Source organism: Rattus norvegicus, chromosome 1 (assembly GCF_036323735.1).
Source record: "Rattus norvegicus strain BN/NHsdMcwi chromosome 1, GRCr8, whole genome shotgun sequence".
In the NCBI taxonomy this organism is placed as follows: Eukaryota; Metazoa; Chordata; class Mammalia; order Rodentia; family Muridae; genus Rattus; species Rattus norvegicus.
In genome coordinates this window covers 270,270,488-270,293,453 of record NC_086019.1, presented here as the reverse complement: position 1 = coordinate 270,293,453, position 22,966 = coordinate 270,270,488, and the positions used below count along the sequence as shown (strand labels likewise).

The window sequence follows — 22,966 nt, the reverse complement described above, 5'->3', positions numbered from 1 at the left end:
TCAAGGGAGGCTCCTTTCTCTGTGATAACTCCAGCTTGTGTCCAAGTTGACACATAAAACCAGTCAGTACACGGTCTAATTCTAACACTGTCTAATCCTAACCCTAACCCCAACCCCCTAACCATAAACCCTAATTCCTAACCCTATCCTTTTTCTGTTTCCACCTAATCCCTTTTAACCATATCCCAACCTTCTAATCCTGACATATATCCAACCCTAACATATATCCCTAACCCTCTAACCTTATACCCCTAACAGTAACCCTTGACTTTCTAATACTAACCATAAACCCAACCACCCTAACCCCTAACCTTCTAACTCAAACAGCTTGTTTACAATGCTCTCTGGCTCTTACCTGGATCAGGTGTTTGAATTGTTAAGGATCTACGTAGATTTCAAAACACAAAGACTTTACAGCACACTGTGAACATTCCTAAGGTTTTTCTCCAGTATGTTTTCAGTTGTATCTATTTTCACAGATAACTGTGAAGGACAAAGGCTGTGCATTGCTTCCATTCACAGGGTTTCAGTGAATGGAAATATGAATACCTTTGTTATAGTGAGAACTATAAAAATGTGCAAAGGCTTCACCATAGTCAATACATTCATAGGGTTTCTTTCCACTGCGATATCATTTGTGCCTTTTGTCTTAATGTGGGTTTTATTGCTGTGAAAACATGACCAAGGCAACTCTTATAAAGGACAGCATTTAACTGGGGGTGGTGTACAGATTCAGATGTTCAATCTATTATCAAGGTGGAGAGAATGGCAGTGTCCAAGTAGCTATGGTGCTGGAGGAGCTGAGAGTTCTACATCTTGATCAGAAGGCAGCCCTGGGTGAACTTTAGTATAGGATTTCATACTTCCTCAAAGGCTATACCTATCCTAGAAAGCCCACACCTCCTAATAGTGCCACTTGCCATGGGCCAAGCATATTCTAACCACACCATAGGGCTACTCTCTAATATGTGTTCTTTTATGTACTTGATGGTGACCTGATTGTGAACAAGCTTTACCACATTGACTCCATTTGTAAGGTTTCTTTCCTGTCATAGTAGTCATCAAATTATTAAATAACAGAAACTTTTAACCAGCGTTAGTGCTGGCCCCACAGTGCTGCACGGCGTCTGGGAGGTGCTCTCATCTCAGTCAGCAAACTGTCTCACCTGATAAGCTCCTTCCTGTCTCAAGCTACTGACGAGTCTGGCAGCAAACGCTCTGTCCATCTCCTTCCCAAGGTGGGACGCTGCCCACCTTGCCTATCTCGTGGCTTTCTTTCTGCAGTGGTTTTTCTCTCGTAGCTGTCTGCCCCAGCTGTTTACGTTCCCAGCGTCTGCCGCCTAATAGTTATACTATAATTCCCGGCAACCCGTTAAAAATCAAGACTCAATAAAGCTTACAGTTTAGTAATCAAATTTATATGTTAAATTCTCAATCCACAATACATCCACACAATAAACTCACAATTGATAAAGATATAAACTGCCCACTACATAATACCAATTTGACCTATAATAAATCCCTTAAGAAATATTCTTAACTACCTATGGCCATTTAAGGCCACATGGATCTGAATCGTCCTTCTCTGCCCTCCATCTTGGTTCTTCCCTTCTTTTTCCTCTCTCCCCACTTACCAAAACTCTGTACCAGCCCCACTTTCTCACTGTCGGATTATAGGCCTCGGCTTTACTTGTGCCAGCCCTCACCTCCATATAGACATCAACGTACATGCTCTAGTATGAGTTCTTTCATGATTGTAAAGGTGCCTATGAGTGGCAAAGGATTTACTACAGTGCTTACATTCATAAGGCTTCATTCCAGTATGTGTTGCTTTATGCATTTGGAGACCAGAGTTACACACAAAGGCTCTACCGCATTCATTACATTTGTAAGGCTTCTCTCCAGTGTGAGTTCTTTCATGTTTTTTAAGATCACTCAGACCTACAAAGGCTTTAGCACACTGATTACACTCATAGGGCTTCTCTCCAGTATGTATTCTTCTATGTACTTGGAGATGACAACTATGTCCAAAGGCTTTACCACACTGATCACATTTGTAAGGTCTCTCTCCAGTATGTATTCTTTTATGTACTTGGAGATAACTATGATATGCAAAGGCTTTACCACAATGATCACATCTGTAAGGTTTCTCTCCAGAATGTGTTATTCCATGCGTTTTGAGATGACTTTTTCGTGCAAAGGCTTTACCACACTGATCGCATTTGTAGGGTTTCTTTCCAGTGTGTATTGTTTTATGTGTTCGAAGATTACAACGACGTGCAAAGATTTTACCACACTGGTTACATTCATAAGAGTTCTCTTCAGTGTGCGTTTCTTTATGTATTTGGAGACTACTGTGATGTACAAAGGCTTCATCATACTGAATCCCTTCATAGGGCTTCTCTCCAGTATGAATTCTTTCACGCCTTTGAGGATGACTCTGATATGCCAAAGCTTTACCACAATGAGTGTATTCAGAGGGTTTCTCTCCAGGATGACTCCTTTCATGCCTGCAAAGATAATTGGCATATGTGAAAGCTTTACCACATTCATTACACCGATGAATCTTTTTATCTGTAAGAATTAATTTTACAATTTGGTCTAATTGTAAAGAGGAATCAGATCTCTTTTATCACTTTGTTTACATTCATGGTTTCCCCCCTTCATTTGGGTTGTTTTTGCATCTTTGGGGATACCTGTGATGGTAAGAGTGTCATTACACGGTTCACATTTGCGGCATCCTTTTTCTCTGAGATTTTTCACATATTTGAAGAGAAATGGAAGAGCTCAAAGCTTTACCATACTGAGTACATTCATAAATTTTCCTATATTGTAAAATACACATTTGCATACTAGATTGGCAAAGTGAACCAGAGTAAAAAGAAAAGAATTTCCACATTCCACATAGGGATTTTCTACAGTGTGGGTTTATGGATATATTCCCAATGAAGTTGGAAAACCAACTAATTATAAATTTGTATCACACTGAGAAAGTCTACTCAAATGGCGACTACTACATAAATTCTAATTGTTGTGGGAGAGAGAGAGGTACATTGCTTCTTTCAATATCCCTGTGCTCACATGGCTATATCCATTGTGATATACCTAATAAAAGAACAACAAATGAAAGATTTTCACATTGCATTAACACAGTTTGAATTTTTATTCATCATAAACATGTGGTATAGGGATTAAGGTTTCTCCCCAACCATATTCTTGACTCTCATAAACTGACCCTCTCACTTAAACTTAGCAGTGTTACTATATGAGTAATCAGCTTTACTATGGAATATTTGCTTATTAGAAACATGTACTTCTCAGCTATTGTCTATCTACATCTATATCTCTATGTATATCTATATATCTATGTAGTATCAATGCATCTATATATGTATCTATGCATCTATGTATGTATCTATGTATGTATCTATCTATCTCTCTATCTTTTGCAATATGTGAGTGGTATGAGACTAATTAGATTGGCAGTTCTACAGAGTAGCTGTAATGTGGCTATGATTCAAATGGTAATATCTGTTAAGGCATTGCTTCTTTTTTCTTCTTTCTTAGAGGAATGCCTTGTAAATATAATCAGACAGCTGACATTGAGGTACATGGATTTGTGAGAACTTAATAATAATCAATACACTTAAAGAAGTGCCTTTTTTACAGTGTTGCTTTTCTTTAAAACTTCCGGGACACATTAACATTTCTTCAGAGCATATTCACACAAACTTGCACATGAAAATTACCTTCCATGACTTCTGGAACTTTGACAATGATCTTCAATATTATGGCCTTCCCAATAGTAGCCTAAAATATAGTACCAGAAAATGTAAGATATATTATTAGAAACTAGGCAAAATTTAAGTTACTATCTTTAGTGAACCTGATTTATTCACCTCATTCTTCCTCACTATCAATTGAAATTACAGAAAAGCATTAGTAACAAAAAACAGTTGTTCTCTTAAAAAGTGGAAGGAAATTCACTATCTCACCTATAGCACTGAGATTCCTATAGGTCTCCAGCATCACATCTTTGTAGAGATTCTTCTGTGAAGGATCCAGCAAAACCCATTCTTCTTGAGTGAAGTTCAAATACACATCATCATAGGTCACTGCATCCTAAAATATCCCATACATGGGTAGAATAGAAACCATGATACTGACATCACTATAAATGTATGCTTCAACGACAATATATTTGTATATTCTGATGCTTCCCCAACTTATTTCTTGACGCAGAAATTCTAATGTAATTATCAAGTCTTCTTAGAAGGTTCACCTCTGTCATTTCTTTGCTCTTTGAGTAGGATATAGCCTTGCAAGAGAAATGTTAATTAACAGAGAGAGAGAGAGAGAGAGAGAGAGAGAGAGAGAGAGAGAAAGAGAGAGAGAGAGAGAGAAGCACACATCAGGGTAATTGTTATGAACAATTACTATTTATAAAAATGATGGGCAAGCTGAGTATATTGGCTCATGCCTTTAATTCCAGCATTCAGGAGGCAGGGGCAGGTGTATATCATTGAGTTGGATGGTCTATCCAGTACATATTAAGAGCCTGTCTCCCCTGTAAAAACCAATCAAACAAACAAGAAAGAAAGAACTCAGAGGTTTTTACTGAAGTTCTTACAAAGAATACACATTCATTCCAGTTCTGTATTCATCTTTCAGAATCCTGAATGCATTACAAATGGACAGATGAAAATATTGGCAATGTAAATGTGTCCTAAATAAGCAACGTAGGACCGGAGATGGCTCAGCAGTGAAGAGCTCTTGCTGGTCTTGCAAGTTAATTGGCTCAATTGTCGGTACTTACAAGGGTGGTTCACAACTATCCATTACTCCAAGTTCAGGGATTCTGAAGCCATTTTCTGACTACTATGGGGACCAGGCATACGTGACATGCATATTTGTTGAGGTAAAAATAAAGCGGAACCAGTTCCTGCATATACCCTGGCGGGTGCTCTCTTGCTAGTTCTGGCTCTGACAGGCCATTGGAACTGCACTAATTTATCTCAGTGGCTCCACGCTGCCCTCAAGTACTTTCTGACCCACTGTCCTTGAGCCATTCCAACAGACACCCTGTCAGGCCACCCCACTCTCACTCACAGCTCTTTCTTGGCTGATTTCCACCACACCAGGCATACCCATCCCAATTCTGTGGTGGGTGTATTCTGCCTGGTGTGTCCTGCCATTCTCTTGAACTCAATTAAGTTGGCACATGAAAGAACACACCACACAATATCCTCTGATCCAATTGATATGATATAATTTGCCCATCTAGACAACACAAAATCCTGTACACATCCATTCCTTTAATATAGTCATAACAACTTGTAATATGTGCAGAGAGGACTCTTAAGATCCACCGCCATGTTCTCTCAGTTCCCTACTCCTTGCTCCCACCTCTTCTGCCTCTCTAAAACTTTTTTCCCACCCATCCTTCCTTTGTCCAATGACAGGCCTCATTTTATCCTGTACCTGCCTTCACCTGCATAATGACACCAACCTACACATATTCATGCACACAGGCAAAATACTCAGATTCATTTAAAAAAATCAAAACAAACAACAGGTAGGAAGAATATCATGCATCTGTAATCCAATGACTCAGAAATCTTGGCAGTAAAGCTCAGGCAGTATTAAAGTCATGAATGCAGGGCATCCTGAGAAATAGAATATTCTCTCTGTCAAATCTGAAAATTCACAGTATCGATGAAGATCAACACAATAGCATATGCTTGACATGTACCAAAACCTACATTACAGGACTATCAGCCAATAATATAAAAACAAACAAATCAAAACAAAGACAAAGCCAGACACAGTGGTCCACATTTAATCCCAGCATTCTGACCTTTAAATTTGGGGCCTGCATGTCTACACATCTATTTTCAGGAAAGCCAGGGCTTCACAGAGAAACTCTGTCTTCAAAAACAACAACAAAAACAACAAACTGAAAAATATAAAAACACCAGGCTCACAAAATAGTTTAGCACTGACTGAACAACAATAGCTTCAACTGTGTCTCATGTGATTTAGGGATAGAATCTATAATGAAGGCAAGGCAACATGAGAAGGAAGCTGGCTGATCAGTTTCAACCACAACACAGTAGACACACACACACACACACACACACACACACACACACACACACACAAACAGGAAATGGGTTGAGTCTATAGACACTCAATTCTCATCCCCAATAAGCAATCTAGAAAGGTTCCTCCTACAAAAGCTTCTATTGAGAGGACTGAGTTGACCAGAGCCAAGCTGACTCCATGACAGGTTGTAAACTGGCAGTTTGGGAGACTAGGCCTAAGTTTCTGTTTTGCAGAACTGGAAAAGTCCAAAACAAGTCAATTCCAGGGAAACCCCTCACAGGCAGCCAATCAGGCGCTGCCAGGAGCTGCCCCTGCCACCTTGTCTGAGCCAAGCCTAAGCCAAGAATAGTTAATCAGCAATAGTTCCAGAAAGTCGCCCAAATTCCCAAGAACCTTGACCAATCCCAAAGATACCCATACCCCTGGATATTGAGCCAACCAATCAGGATAAAGGTCGCCTACTCCTCCATCAAATTACCCTAATTGGCTTTAAATTCACATGTCTGTCTCCATCCTAGTGAATTGTAGACCCCTGCATACTAGAATTCTGCAGAATAAAATGCTCTTTCCTTTTGCATACTATTTGAGTCTGGGGTCTTCCTTCAGTGACTCTTGGACCCTAACATAACAAGCTCCCCCAAAGAAAGCCACAAAGGAGAGACAACTGTTCAAAGACATCACTCTACGTAGGAGCTTTTTGACTCAATCAACTACATTCTGAACCTTGTCACTATAGGCTCATTGTCATCCATGATGAAAATGCATTTAGTTTAACTTCAATGACCCTAACAGTCTGCAGCAGCCCCTACACTCTTCAAATGTTCGAAGTCTCTTCTGACACTCAAAACAATCTCTCAATTGCCACATCTTGTAAAATCAGAAAGCAAATTATATCTTTCCAACACACAACAGCAAGGAATACCCCTTCCCATTCCAATAGATAGGAATGTGTACATAGCAGGGGAAGATTGGACCGAAACAAGCAACCCAGCAGGGCGAACACCAAATCCTGCAGCTCTCAGACACATGGGGGCATCAATTTCAAAAGGCTTAGATGACCTTATCCCTGCAACTTCTCATACATCTCTGTTGAGTTTCTTCCACTCCCTATATGCATCTCTCCATGGCAAGTGTCTCATAGCTTAGGTATCTCAACATCTTGTGGTCTCGAAATGCAACTCAGGCTTCATCCTCACAGGTTCATGCAATGCACTCTGTGTCCTCCCTCACTGGGGCTCTGACTCTGCCAAACACAGATGCCTGGAACAGTGCTGAACTGAAACCCCAGGGGAAGAATCTGTGACCTTAACTATTGCATCTTTCTTCTTTCCAGAACTTGGGTGATCCTGTCAAGTTTGGATTCTGTACTGGGATGGAGCCTACAATGCTTGGATCACAGTTGAAGGTTTTTTATTAAGTTCCTTCCTGGGTCTAGAAACCACTTTGCTTACTCCTTCCATTAATTGAAGGCTTAGCAGGGAGTGTTTCCCTTAGGACATCTTCTTAGGTTTTCAATCCTGAAAGGACCTTCTCTTTAATGGTGATTGTGATGGTTTGCATATGCTTGGCCCAGGGAGTGGCACTATTAGAAGGTGTGGCCTTGTGGGAGGTCCTGTGTCACTGTGGGGGTGGGCTTGGAGACTCTCCTCCTAGCTGCCTGAGGGTGCTTAGACGGTTGGCTTCCTTCAGGTGAAGATGTAGAACTCAGCTCCTCCTGCACCGTGTCTACCTGGATGCAGCAAGGCTGCCAAGTTCCCACCTTGATGATAATGGACTGAACCTCTGAACCTGTAAACCAGCCCCAATTAAATGCTGTCCTTATAAAACTTACATTGGTCATAGTGTCTGTTCACAGCAATAAGACCTTAACTAAGACAGTGATAATCTCTTTGAAAATTCCCGCTTTTGTTTCAGCATTTGGCTCCCATTTGAAACTACCCAATGCTGGTTTTCTCTACAAACCACAGACTTGCATTAATCTCTGCTCCACTTGTCTCTTTCTTTTTTTCCTTTCATTGTAGTCCTGAATGAATCACTGGTAATAACCATCCAAAAGATTCGACATTCCATCAAATAATTCAGCCCATTATTTTTTAATTCTGCCTTACTCAATTTTTCGGGGCATGGACAGAATAAGAAAGATTTGGGGTCAAAATAACCACACAAATGACATCTAGCTAAATTGTCAATGGAATCTATTCGACTGAAATCCTATGACCTCAACTTCTGTCGCTTTATCAGCAATATTCTGATCTTTCAGGTGCTATAAAAACAGCTTACTAAGCTCTAAGTATAGCTTTCTATGCGGTTTGCCATCTCAAGTCCTGATATTTTCCACATTCCTCCAAAGGAGAACATTCCCAGTTTCTGTCCAGCAACAGAATTACTTTTTGCATTTCCTTTCTTTCTTCCTTTCTTCCTTCCTTTCTTTCTTGGTGGTGTTGTTCTAACTTGCTACTCTGCTGCTGTAATTGAATCCTCTAACCTGGTTCTAAAAGGTTCACTTGTTTGGTTCTGTCAGATCACAATCCATCATTTTGAGAGCTTAGGATAAAAACTCATGCTTCAAGAAAGTAAGGCAAACAGACAAACATTGTTTCCTGGCTTGCCCACTTGCTTGGTCCCTGTATCATACTCAGCCAGCTCTCTTATCCAGCCCTGGCCCACTTGCTTAGGAACCCTGCCACTCTCAGTGGAAGAGCCTTCCCATATCAATCACCACAACAAAATCTCTCACTGGCACAGCGTCCAGCCATGCTGATGGGGGAGACACCCTCAAATGACTGTAGGCTCTAAAATGTTGACAACTGAAGCTAATTAAGACAGAGACAATAATATACCAGAAAGTCTTAAAAACCCAAATCAAATTTTAAACCATATCAATCACTTACGTAGCAAAAAAACCCAAAATTGATGATGCAACAACTGGAAAACACAGATTTGCCAAGAAATGAGAAGAGGCAAGCCTTCAGGATCAGGAAGAAGAAACTAAAACTGTTTCCCAAACTACCAAAAACTCAAGAAACTCCTAACATAGTAAAATTTCAGAAGACAAAAATAGGTGGTCTATCATTTTCCAGAGAAACAATAATATAATTAGATTATAGTGAATAAAATCACACAACATAGAAGGCACCACAAATAAAAGGAGACACAAAGACATATAAGTCTTTTAAACATGAACTACAAGACTATAATCAAAAATCAAAGAAATTACAGGTTAACACTCATCCCATGCATTCTGTTTCTCCTCTTTGCCAATAATAGAAAATAGATTAGAAGTGGCAAAAACCTAATCAATTAGACAAAGAGGCAGCCTAAGGAATGGGAAAAGATTTTTTTAAAACTAAATCCATATCCTATAGAGGATATATATATACACCTCAAGAAATTACTTTCCAAAGCAAAAATTTCAGTTAAAAAATGGGGTATAGATCTAAACAGAGAATTCTTTTTTTTTCCTTCCATCTTTATTAAATTGGGTATTTCTTATTTACATTTCAAATGTTATTACCTTTCCCAGTTTCCAGGCCAACATCCCCTAACCCCCCCACCCCCTTTCTACATGGGTGTTCCCCTCCCCATCCTCCCCCCATTGCTGCCCTCCCCCAAACAATCCCATTCACTGGGGGTCCAGTCTTGGCAGGATCAAGGGCTTCCCCTTCCACTGGTGCTCTTACTAGGCTATTCATTGCTACCTATGAGGTTAGAGCCCAGGGTCAGTCCATGTATAGTCTTTGGGTAGTGGCTTAGTCCCTGGAAGCTCTGGTTAAACAGAGAATTCTTAACAGAGGTATTTAATATTCATTAAATTGGCTTAACACAACCTCCCCAAATTGTACTCCCATCAACCTGGTCTGTTTTCATTCATATCCATTAACTAAATATATGCTGGGAAATTACAAAATCACCACCCTGTCTGAATCAGGTCTGTCTTCATAATGGTGATCCCTGCAGCTGACTCTCCTACGTCTGTGACATAGCCATTGCCCTACCCTGTTTCATCTCGAAGTGCACACAGAAAACTGTTCCTCCTACTCTGATCTGAAGACAGAAGCTATGCTCCACATGCAAATATTTTTTCCTATTGCTGCAATGGACAGTTAATTACATGACTCAAATGAGTAATTTTAAGATTTTGTTATAAGGGGTTGGGGATTTAGCTCAGTGGTAGAGCGCTTGCCTAGCAAGCACAAGGCCCTGGGTTCGGTCCCCAGCTCTGAAAAAAAGAAAAAAAAAAAAGATTTTGTTATGATATATCCCCTTTAACTTAAAGATTTAGGATGTTTAATCAAGAGAAAAGCAAGGTCATTTCTTTGGGAAAGAAGAGATTGGGATCAAGCTGACCTGAGTTAACACAGCTTACTTATCTCAGAAACTTCTTTTATGAAAGGCTGAAGATGCAGCTGTTGTAGAATATGCCTTCCCAGGGAGAAATCACTCCACACACAATTAAAAGATCAATTTAAAACAATCTCTTAATAATAGCTTGTATCCAATTCTAGTTTGTAGTGACATTTTTGAGAATTCTGGAGTTTTGGTTTCTTTAAAAAACACAGAAATATTATAAGAATGTGCTTTCATTTTAATCCCAGGTGTAAGAAGGTGAGACTGCTTCCGACTGTCTGCAGCTGCTAACCATGGTTTGCTAGTGCTCTTGCAGGAACATGGTTTTGCTAGCTATGAATTTCTGTGTTGGTGTGACATCTGGAATTCTGGGAACTTTTTTGAAGGGTACATAAATGTGAGGACCCTGGGAGGCAGGTTGGAGTTGTTGGTCTTTTAGGAAGGTTGGTTGTGGATTATTAGTATCTGTGGTCAAAAAAAAAAAAAAAATCTAAAAGGAAATGTCAGGAGTCGTTTGCCCATTTCTAAAAGCAGAGTTTGTCCCTGCTTCTCTGCAGCAGAGAGGCGGGGGTGGGTGGTGGGGGTGCCTGCCTGACAGGGTCAAGGTGAGTCAGGGTCTGTGAGCTGTTTTCCCAGCTAGGGGGTGAAATGAGGTGGGGGTGAGGTAGTGGGGGGGGGGCGCTTAAGGGTGGTGGAAAAAGAAGAAACCACAAAGTAGCAAAGACCAGCTACACTGGTTAATGCTAAAAGAGGAGCCAGCCTAGGACAGGTTTTTGGGGGGTTTTTTTTGTTTGTTTTTTTGTTTTTTTTGGGTTTTTTTGGTTCTTTTTTTCGGAGCTGGGGACCACCTAGGACAGATTTTGCATTCCATGTATGCTGTCACCCTTAGGTCTTTTAGGTTCAGGTTCTAGGTTATGTTCTGAACAATTTAAATATGGACGGAGACTGCAGGTCTAGCCACTTAGACAGATGGGAAATTTACACAGCAAGTGAAAGGTCCCAGACCTGGCTGCAGCGGGGAGGACTTGCACAAGTTCTTTCTTATGCTAAGTAAGCTTCTTAAGAACACCACCTCTCGTACTACTTACTTGAGGGAAATGGAAGACTTCTATGAGGTCAGCAGAAACCATCATACAATGGGACACACTCAGGAAGAGTCTAATCAAACAATTCTGCACAAGGGGAACTCAGTGTATCTCAAAAACATTACTGACCAAGTTTATAGTGGCCTTGGGGACTATAACCACAACCTCATATTCTAGGAAGAGTTGTAGTCTCAGAATCTGAAGCAACCCCAGACCACTACCAGCTCTCCCAGTCTTATTCCTGATATCGGAGGAGGAGTTGTTTTATCTCCACACCTCTGGGCCTTAGGTAAAGCTCCCAAGGCCTAGGACTCAGGCAGCTACTGGCTCTGCTAAGCATGTTTCTAGGTTTCAGGAGCTATGTCATTCTCAGTACACGGGGACCTCAGGGAAAGAAAGCCTTGCTTGGTCGGGCCCGAGCTCAACACAACAGTAGTTTTTTACCTTTTCAAATGGTTGTCACCAGGTGTCATCTTGCCCATGTGGCAAAACTATACTTTTCTCAAGAACAAAAAATTGAACCTTTAAAGCACACCCGGGCCTAATGTTGACTATAATCCTGTAATGTCCATTGAGCATCTTGTTAAGAGGCCTGCTCTTTGATATGGGGATGGGCTTGGTGCCTGGTAGTAAATCAGTTGTTTCCTTTGTTATGGCTTGGAGCCATATTTCTGGACAATTCTGGTGAACAGGCCTGGTTAGCATACTGCTTACCTGTGGGGTGTTCTAGAGACAGTCCTCCCTCAGCTAAATTCTACTTGGTGTGACTTGCTATTTCCTAGGCATTAGTAAATCCTTTACATCATCAATTCTACTCTTTTACATCGCAGTTTGATATTGGATCGCTACCCAACACATGAGATGCCTTTTACAACCTCCACAAGATTAACTCCAAATGGATCATACATCTTATTGTGTGCATGCTAACAGAACTTGTAGAAACTAGGGCTCTCTGAGTTTAGCCTCATGCCAGGGATGTTTTCTACACACAAGCCACTCTTCCAAATGCTCTGCACAAATGCAACCCCCATAGTGAAGTAATCCAGCGAATGGCTAGGACCACAAGGAACCTCACAGGTGACCGAATCTTGCCACTGGTTCCTACCCTGCCCTGAAAAAGAAAACACCACATCGGCTCTCACTGTCCAGCCCCCTACTCCTCCCAGTTGTTGGCAGTGATCCTGTGCTCACCATGTCGCAGCTTCAGAGCTTGCCAGGGCACACTTCACAGCATTCAGCCGCAGGACAGAGATCACAGCACATTCAAGCAGACCATTCAAGCCTGCCGCACGGCACCCAGAAGAACCCGCCTCCTCTTCTGACTGCCAGGTCCGCCTCAAGGCTTTGATTGGCCAGTGAATCTTGAGTGACATGAGCACCACCCTTAAGATTAGAGCTTGCTGAAGGGACACAGTGTAGAGGTTCTCCACCCAGGCTTCCAGTGCAAGGACGGACCTTTTCCGGATCTGCAGGGATTTGCATTTCAATAGCACTTGTCCTCCAATTGCCTACCCATCTGTCTCCCCACACAGCCCCAGGGATGACCCACAGCTCCTCCCCTTTGTGGGCAGTGACTCTGTGCTCACCAAGTTTTGACTTCAGCCCGAGTTCCTCTTACAGCACTCAGTAGGCTCTTCCTCCTGCTCGCGTAGCTCGTTACTCAACTTGCAGTGGAGTTCTCAATCTGTCCCACAAGCGGAAGGGTGCCCAGGTTATTAAGAGAGATTTGGGGGAACACGATTTTTGTTTTGTGGCTGTTGGGATTCAGACCTGGGACAAGCGGCTGATATGCATATTTAACACAGCAAAGCAGTCCCCACCTGTTACAGGATATGGTTGCCATACCCTGCCTTGTACCCTGAAATTTTCAGCCCAGAGGCTGGTCCCCCCCACCCGAAAGCTCTTCCCATATAGTCCAGACATTTTGTGCTTTTTGTCTCTCTGTTTCTCTGTCTCTGTGCGTGACCTCCTTAGCCTGGCAGACTAGGGAGACTGTGAAATACACGTCCCACGAAAGGTAGGTTTCTCTCGCCACCCCCCCCCCCCCCGCCCTTTTCCTCCTTTCCGGTGAGCCCTGCTCCGCCTTAAGCTGTCGGACCGCTACAGGTACCACTCCCAACAGAGACCTAAAAACAGAGAGCCGCTGAGAGGCGCTGCTTTAGGAGGAGCTGCACGGAACAAAGTGAAAGCAAAAGGCCATTGGGCGACTGGGGCGGGGCGGGGCGGGGCGGGGCGGGGTGGGGAGCAATAGGCTGGGGCGGCACCTGCCCAGCGCTGAACTCAACCTGCGGCAGCAGTGAAATGGGGCGGGGTAGTATGGAGAGTTCGCAGCTTAAAACAACTGCTTCAAGCGAGAGGAGCAGGGTTCAAAAAACAGACATCGGAAAACTATTTAGCCCAGGTGGACTCATTCTGTCCATGGTTCCAGGAGCAGGGAACGGTAAATATACTAACTTGAAAAAAAAAAAAAAAAGGAATAAACGTAACATCATTACACTTTACGAACCTGAAAAGGTCCTGGTAGATGATACTTTCTTTGTGGGCTTTAATCAGGGACGCTTCAGACCCTCGCCATGAGTCTCAAAAAATGAAAGAATTAATTAGATAAGCTGAGGAGGAATTGGTGAAGTTAAAAAAGCTGGGTGCTGGGGAGCAACCATCAGTAGCTGCCACTGTGCCTCTCCCTTCTCTGGCAGAATTCTCATGAGTTAGACCCTGGATATGAGAGAGAGAATGGGTTTCAGGACAGGGGACAACTCACCCGGCCAGAAGCTTTGGCAAAAGAGAAGGAAAATTAACATGAATGAAATGAGCTTTCCAGCGCTCTATGCACACAGGAGGAGGTCAGGAGACCTTGCCTCCTCTCTGGTTCCTGCTGGAGAAATCCTTAGTTCTGGTTCTAGGTCTCTTAAGTAGGATATCTGGCTCCCTTTGGTGACACATGTAGTTCTCTTCCCTCTGTTTATTGTGCAGCAATCTGTCCATGTCTGTCAGTTTATGTCTGTGTTTTCATTTCGTTTTGATTGTTCTCTGTGCCTCATGTTGAAGAGAAAGAATGGTTAAAACTTTTATCTGCTGGCTGTCCACCCCTTGACGTAGTTTTAACTTGGAGAGAGGGAGAGAGAAAAAGAGGGGGGAGAGAGGGAGGAGAGAGGACCCCCTGGGCCCCCTACAGTGTTTGGCCTCTGCTGAAGCCCTGCTGTTGCTTGTAGAAGCCTTTTGTTTCTAACAAAGGAACGCCCTGGCCTTGTACCAGGTTCCTGTCTTTTGTTCTTTGGTCTTTGTTTTGAGGGTTTAAGCTGGTTTTCCCACTGTGCTTCCTGGAATTTTCCACCTGGTGAACTTGGGGTATATATTCGGTGAATAAAGCAAAAGATTTGGGGCTGGAGAGATGGCTCAGTGGTTAAGAACACTGACTGCTCTTCCAAAGGCCCTGAGTTAATGGGATCTGCTGTCCTCTTCTGGTGTATCTAAGGAGATCTACAGTGAAAATAAATAAATAAATCGTAAATAAAAAAAAAATTTAAGAAAGATTTGGCATTCTCGTGTCGTGCAAGCACCAACAGAGAGAGACATGAGAAACAGAGGGAGATCGAGACAGACAGGGAGGAGGAGGGGGAGGGGGACAGGGAGGGGGTGAGGGAGAGGGAGAGAGAGAGGGAGAGAGAGAGAGAGAGAGAGAGAGAGAGAGAGAGAGAGAGAGAGAGAGAGACTGACTCAATTTGCACAGCAAAAACTGATAAACTTTGGCGCCCTGCACCTGTAACCTGTAGCTTGGAGTCAGGCACACATGGAGAAGCCCTGCCAGGAGCTGATTATCTACAAAACCCAGCAGCTTCTAGGCTTCTATGGAAAGGAAAATGATGACTGTTTTTCCTAGAAAAATCTCTTGTGATTGTGTTTATTGGGTTCGGCAGGTGACAAGGTACTCTCTTGAAATTACACCTATAAAAGGTAAGAAAATTTTGTCTGGTTTAAATAAGTAAATGTGTGTAGCCACACATGTTCATTTCTAACTGGTCTTTAAAGTACAAATATGCTGTGCATGTCTTGGTTAGAGAGTTTTGGCTTGTAAATTAATGGCTATGATTAAAAATTTGTAACATTGGTAACAGATAGTTAGCTTAGAACTGGTAACTCAGGGTTGGAGTCATTCTAAACAACATGGGGCATGAGCCAACCCAGAGAAAAAGCTCTCTAAAGACATCTCTTTGAAGGCGCCTGCTCCACCACAGAACCAAGAACCTCGTGTAGGCCTGGGGAAGTTAACAAGACACAGACTGTGTCTTTCATGCTGAGAGAATGCCATTTAGTCAAGGTTCCAGGCAGCTATATATGCAGTCTTAGCCCTTGGTGGAAAAACCCTGGAAGCACAGTGGAAAAACAGGTTTACTGTTCTCAGGATAAAAAACAGGAACACGGAAATGACTCAGAACTTTGTTTTTTGGCTGTTTTAACCACAGCTGCTACATTGTGTGCTACAGCCTTGGGCAACAAGCTAGCAAAGCAACTTATCCCACAGGGGTGGGGGTGGGGCAACATCTCTAAATTAGGATAATATTTTGTGTAATTACTATTCTAGAAACCAAACTTATAAAACATAGGATTTGAGACAATGTCTCTTTAATGAGGCATTAAAAGTTGCACTGCCCTGCATTCATGTTTAAGAACTGGCAGCCAAACTTTGTAACATGAAAGTAATGCACTTGGTATTGATTTTAGTGAGAATGGATTGTATATACTGTTGAAAATTGAGTTTTCTTTTCAACATTATGGACCCACTGAATGTCTCCCAATAATTTTTGAAAATCATTTAATGTACATAATTTATCAGTGCGAATGTGGATCTTTTGAGGGGACACCGAGTTTGTAGTTATTTTTGTCCCTAAATAATTTACTACCAGGTCCTTTTGAACCTTTTCCGGGGACACAACCAAGTTCCTTTCCCTTAACTGTGCAACCATGCAGCTGTACGCCTCATCAAGCAACTCCTCTCTGGGAGCTGCAATAAGGATGTCATCCATGTAATGATAACATTTCACCTTAGGAAGCCTCTGTCTAACCTCTTTTAAGGCTGTATCAACATATAGTTGACACGTAGTAGGAGTATTTGCCATACCCTGTGGCAGAACCGTCCACTCAAACCTTTTATCAGGCTCTTCATGATTTTGAGAAGGAACAGTGAAGGAAAACCTAACCATATCATTCTGATGCAAAGGAATTGAGAAAAAAAAAACAATCTTTAATATCTAAAACTATTATAGGCCAATTTTTGGGCAAAGAAGACGGCAATGGCAGCCCTCTCTGTACCGAGCCCATCAAAACCATTTGTCTATTTCTCTCAAGTCATGTAAAAGTCTCCATTTCCCTGATTTTTTCTTTATAACAAATATAGGAGTATTCCAGGGGGAAGTAGAAGGGCGTATATGGCCCAATTCTAGCTGTTCTTGTACCAATTCCTGGGCAGCATTCAACTTTTCTGAGGGAAGTGGCCACTGAGGAACCCACACCGGATCCTCAGTTTTCCATGTAATGGGTAAAACTCCCTCAATGGCCCCTATGAAAAACCCAGCCTGCCACGATCAGTCTTTTTGTGGACTGTCACAGGGGAGGCTCTGCCCTGTAAAAGAGCGGCCTAGCCCCCTTCCAGGGACATAGCCCATTCCCATCATCATATCTGGGGCCTGCGTGCTGTAGCGCCCTTCATTAGTTAAAATAAAGCCCATTTCTTTCATCAGGTCACGACCCCATAAGGACACTGGAACGGCCAATACATATGGTTGAAACTCACCAGAATGTCCCTCGTCATCCTTCCAATGTAGGATATGAGAGCTCATTTCCAGCATTTGAGCATATCCTAGTCCTCTCAGTGTTTGCTCAGACTGTTGTCTTGGCCACCCAGTGGGCCAATCCTTGATGCTGATGATACTACAATCAGCACCAGTATCTAAGAGGCTGGATGTGGATTTCCCTTCAATAGACAGTTTTAACAGTGGCCGGGTGTCAAGGTCCAAGGAGCAAAAGATGTTAGAGACCCCAGTTGAGCCAAAGCCCTTACTTCCTCATTCCAAATCTTTAGCAGGAAATTTAGAGTGATAGCTAGGTAAAAGGAACAATTGAGCTATCCTCTCCCCAGGAGATATCTCAACGATGCCTCTAGGGGAAGACACCATTATTTTAACCTGTCCGGTAAAATCCGGATCAATCACCCCGGGATGAATTATTAACCCTTGCATGGTAACAGAGCTTCTTCCTAAAATCAATCCCACTGTATCAGCAGGTAAAGGGCCCTTAAATCTGTATCCACTAATTGAGTCCCATTTGGGGGGTTAATATGAGTCTGGTGGTGGAACTGAGGTCAAGTCCTGCACTTCCTTTTGTTGCTCTCCAGGGTGGCCCCAGTGCATTGGAGGATTCAGGTTGGGCCATCCTTCTGACACCGCCCCATATATTTGCAGGCCCTGGGGTTGGGGACCCCTCCTCAAGTTTTTTGGCCGGGTACCGGTATTAAGTGGCTGCCTGTGAATGTCCTTAACCGACCGGCACTCATTGGCCCAGTGATTACCTTTTCTGCATTTGGGGCATAGTCCATGCATCTTAGGCCATTGATCCCCTGTTCCTTTTAGTTGTGGGCATTGGCGCCTCATATGGCCAGGCTGCCCACATTTAAAGCAGTTATTAGTCTTTTTGGGACATCTGCATGACGGCAGCAGCCAACCCTGAATTAGACAAAGCCCCCCCCCCCCCAAGTCCCTGCAGAGCCTCATCCACACCTCTAAGCCTTTTCCCTTATATGGAGTAATAGCTTGTCTGCACTCTTTAGTACACTGCTCAAAGATAAGCTGTTTCAACAGTGGCATGGCGGTATCAGGATCCCCAAAAACCCAGCCTCCCGCCTCCACCATACAAGCCACGTAATCTGCAAAGGGCTCGGTGGGTCCCTGGATGATCTTAGTCAAGTTTCCGCTCACCTCTCCTCTATTAGGAAGGGATTTCCATGCCCTGGTCCCTATGGCGTTGATTTGTTCATATACTTGAAGAGGATAATTGATCTGAGCTGCCGCAAATCTCCCTTGTCCTAGCAACATGTCCTGATCCCAAACTTGCTGCCCGTTACGAGCGTTGACCACAGCCTGCTCGGCGGCAAACTCAATAAAGTATGCCTTCCAGTCCAAATACTGGCCTGATGTCAGACAGGCACAAGCCAGATTCTGCCAATCGCTGGGAGTCATACAAAAGCGATGTAAGGATTCTAACTGCGCCACTACATAAGCAGCGGTAACACCGTATGCACAAACTCCTTCGGCCAGTCTTTGGACAATCTTCCAGTCCAGCGACTCATGTGTGCGATTGCCCTACGCATCCTGAAATACAGGGAAGCATTGGGCTTACAGTTCCCTCCAGGTTTCCAGGTGTAGACTACGTCCCTCTGCCCCGCCCGGAGCATACAGCGGTGGATGAGGCGGCCCCAAAGCTGATGGCTCTACCTTCAATTTTACTTTCTCTAAACTGTCAGCAATGCTCTCCAGATCGTCTTCCGACATATCTCCCTCGCTAGAAGTTCCCTCGGTCTCCGATTTTTGGGAGCGTTCCTCTCTAACCTGACTTATCGCCTCATTGCCCTTTTTTAGCTCTGCACCACATCTTTCCTCGTCTCCTATGCAATTTTTCACTAATTTCCATACTGGCATTACTCCTTTTGTAAAACCCCCTGCTCCTTGGCAAACCTCAAGTCTTTCCCCAATTTTTCCCAACTGGGCATCGTCAGGTGTCCTGTTACAGGAAACCATGGAGCAACCTGGTCCACTGCTTTTAAAAAATTCTCGGGGTTGGGGATTTAGCTCAGTGGTAGAGCGCTTGCCTAGGAAGCGCAAGGCCCTGGGTTCGGTCCCCAAAAAAGAACCAAAAAAAAAAAAATTCTCCACTATGTCTTTCTTTAGCCCGAATCCTTTCGCTTTCAACACATCCTTGAGGGCCTGGCGAACTGTCTGAGCAGAGGTCGAGTTCCCCATTGTGCTTGGTGCAACTTGTCCCAAAACCGGGAACCTTATAGTCTCAACCCGAGAGCGTAGCTTGTCCCACTTACCTGGGAACTTACCGGCTAGCCACCCTGACTGCAATGAGTTCTGAATGAATGTCCCTGTACGAGCCACCACTTGTCTCCGTCTCAGTCCCACAGAAAGGAGACACCACCACGTTCTTCTCAAAGCAGTTTATTCAGGAACCTTTCTTTCTGCATGCAAGCAGCAATCTCCCACCCCCAAGCACACTCCCTAATAAAAAACCAGTAACCACGCCCCATCAGTCCAGTCTACGTAGTCTCAGTTCATAGGTCCACGCCAAATGGCCTGATCTTGTGTCATGGTGCACCTGCGCAGCTCTCATGATGGGCATGGCTTACTTTTGGGCGTATGAGGAAGTCAGGTGCTAGTCATAAGACTTGGCAGCAGTCCTGGGTGCCATCTTGGGATTGCCACCACACCCGCTCTCCACATGCATGCTTTTGCATTTCCTGTAAACTTATACATGTAGCCAATAGAGAATGTGCTTACTGTATTTACAGACAACTCATCTAACGGGAAAGCAGTATATGTCGTTGGATCATATGTTCATTCTCTTGAGTTTCCCCCAGCTTCAGCACAAATAATTGAATTAGGTGTTATAGCCACTGTTTTTGAAATGTTGAAAAACCAAGTTTTTAATTTATATATTGATAGACAATATATAGCTCATGGTTTATAATTGCTTGAGATTGTTCCTTTTTTTATACTGCTAATTGTCAAATTTTGCAATTATTTATGCAAATACAACTCAATTTAAGAGAATGTACTGTTTTTTATTTTACAGGACATTTAAGAGCTCATACTGGATTGCCCAGACCCCTTAGTGAGGGCAATGTCATAACAGGTTTACATACCAGGCGGATTATAGGCCTTGCACAGAAACAATTAGCCAAACAATCTCATTGTTTACATTGTCAAAATAGTAATAGCTTGAGACAACAATTTAGTATTTCTAGAGAATGTGAATGTCAAATTGTAAAGACTTCTCCTTAGTGTCCTCAATTTCTTCCAGTATCATGTAATGGTGTTAATTCTTGAGGACTTGTACCTAATCAATTATGGCAAATGGATGTTACTCATATTTAATTTTGGAAAATTAAAATATGTACTTGTGACTATTGACACCTTCTCAGGCTTTGTAGTTGCAACTGGAGTTTCACAGGAGAAGCAACTAAAAATAAAATTAGTCATTGCCTATGTTGGTTTTTTCTTTTTTTTTTTTTCTTTTCATCTTTATTAACTTGAGTATTTCTTATTTACATTTCGATTGTTATTCCCCTTCCCAGTTTCTGGGCCAACATCCCCCTAACCCCTCCTCCTCCCCTTCTCTACGGGTGTTCCCCCTCCCTATCCTCCCCCCATTACCGCCCTCCCCCCAACAATCACGTTCACTGGGGGTTCAGTCTTGGCAGGACCAAGGGCTTCTCCTTCCACTGGTGCTCTTACTAGGCTATTCATTGCTACCTATGAGGTTGGAGCCCAGGGTTATGTTGGTTTTTTTCTATACTGGGCGTTCCAAATCAGATTAAGACAGATGATGGAATTGGCTATTGCAGTTAAGCATTCGAGATGTTTTGTTAACAATTTAATATTATCTATATTACTTGGATTCCTTATTATCCTCAAGGACAAGGTATTGTGGAACAGTCCTATGGAACTTTAAAACAATATCTTCATAAAATAAAAAAGGGGGAATTATATCCCCATACACCACAAAGTTATTTAAATCATGCTTTTTTTATTTTAAAATTTTAAAATTTGTATGCCAAGGAACTCTTTGAGTGTCTATGGCACCCTACAATTAGGCATACTTATGCCTAGATGAAATGGAAGAACCTACTTACTGGTATATGGCATGATCCCACTCAGGAATTAATATGGAGAAGACAGCATGTTTGTGTTTTTTCTGCAGGATGCTGAAGGAGCATGCTAGCTGCCAGAGTCGTTGGCGAGACATGCTGATGCTGGGACAAGGAATGATGCTATCACGAGCTTGCAGAGTGCCCTGACAACGATGACAGGGAAGCTGTATTGGGCCTATGTCCTTGATTCTGCCCCCTTTTACATCTGACAGTGTGGGAAGCCCAGAAGTTGTGGTATCGGTAAACAACACTAAAGTTGATGCACATGCCTGATGGAGGGAATTTTACTATTAGTAGAGAAATTAATTACCAAGGATTGGGAACTGGTATCTCCATGTGCTTTTTAAGGTTGACACTGGGTGTCTGAGAGTATCTCCTACTACATTGCAAGGAAAAAAATCTTGATTCACACAAAGATGGTTTAAATGGCATTCGAGTAACTTTACCTAGAAATGTGTTTCTACCACAGTATCCAACAAGGCTTGTGGAAAGGGTGGAAGGCCCATACTGTGCCACAGCTGCTTTCAACTCTCTTATTACTTTGAACTCTAACATCTGATGCTGTCTGACTCTATTGCCCTGTTGGTCAATCATTTCAAACAATGGGAAAAGTCAACACTTCAGTAGTATCCTGTCCCTCCTTGTGAGCCTGGCTCATGGCTCCTTCTAGCAGTGATTGACATAGAATTATCGCTCTTTCCTGCACTTGATGCATTTTTTAATTCTTGTAGCTCATTAGTCAACGTTTGCAGTTAAATTTCTAATTCTAATTTGCAGACTTGCATGTCTGCCTGGGCAGCATCTCTTGGTGCTGCTGATATTGCAGGAAAGGCCACAGGTGGAGCAGAAGGTGCATAAGGAGGCCAGTCCTCGTTATGATATTTGGCAGCCTCATCTTCTAGATCAACTTCCTCCTCCTCTGGGTCTAATTCCCTGTTTTTTTTGTTTTTGTTTTTTTTGTTTTTGTTTTTGTTTTTTTTTTTGTCCTAGCTTTTAAAGACTTGTAAGGTCTACTTCTCCCTGGTTTAGAGACTGGAAAACCCTTTTCTGAGGAAACCTTTTCTGACAGGCGCTCCTCCTTAAGTTCTACAAGCTGCTCCTGGGCAACAGCCAATGTCTGTGAATTCTCCCTATGCTTTTTGTCATCAATGGCATTTTTTATGAACGCCCAGAGGCAAAAAGTAGTAGGATCTGCCTGGGTGTTCCTTAGGACTTCTCCAACTTTCTTCCAGGTATCCATATCTAAAGTTCCTCCTTCTGGGAACCATAGACAGCCCGAGTCACCTGCGCTAAAATTTTTTCCAATGCCTGTTTTTTAAACCCCCTCCTCTCACTTGAAGTAGCTCTTTTAGGCTGCGAACGAACGGTTCTAAGTACTACCCCGCCCCATTTCACTGCTATATCCTAGGTGAGTAGGAGTTGGGTAAGCCCTGCTCTAGTCTAATTGTTTTCCCAGTACAGTCCTTAATAGCCCATCGATGGAGGATATAAAAGTACTCGGAAT

At 42.8% G+C, this 22,966-nt stretch overlaps 1 protein-coding gene across 1 annotated transcript; it reads right to left on the bottom strand.

Moving 5' to 3' along the window:
* Positions 1-1,396: 1,396 nt before the first annotated feature.
* Positions 1,397-13,722, bottom strand: Zfp933l1 (zinc finger protein 933). Its single transcript, XM_039101464.2, has 6 exons — positions 13,664-13,722; positions 13,124-13,221; positions 12,729-13,003; positions 3,996-4,122; positions 3,750-3,810; positions 1,397-2,510 (listed from the first exon to the last, which is right to left on the bottom strand). Exons 3-6 carry the CDS (start codon positions 12,729-12,731, stop codon positions 1,703-1,705), a joined length of 999 nt encoding a protein of 332 aa, XP_038957392.1. The 5' UTR covers positions 12,732-13,003; positions 13,124-13,221; positions 13,664-13,722; the 3' UTR covers positions 1,397-1,702.
* Positions 13,723-22,966: the final 9,244 nt, after the last annotated feature.

Coding starts and splice junctions, on each gene's coding strand:
- Zfp933l1 (XM_039101464.2), bottom strand. Junction 3,811..3,995: donor TAGGAATCTCAGTGCTATAG/GTGAGATAGTGA, acceptor ACTATATTTTAG/GCTACTATTGGGAAGGCCAT. Junction 2,511..3,749: donor AGTTCCAGAAGTCATGGAAG/GTAATTTTCATG, acceptor TTATCTTTGCAG/GCATGAAAGGAGTCATCCTG.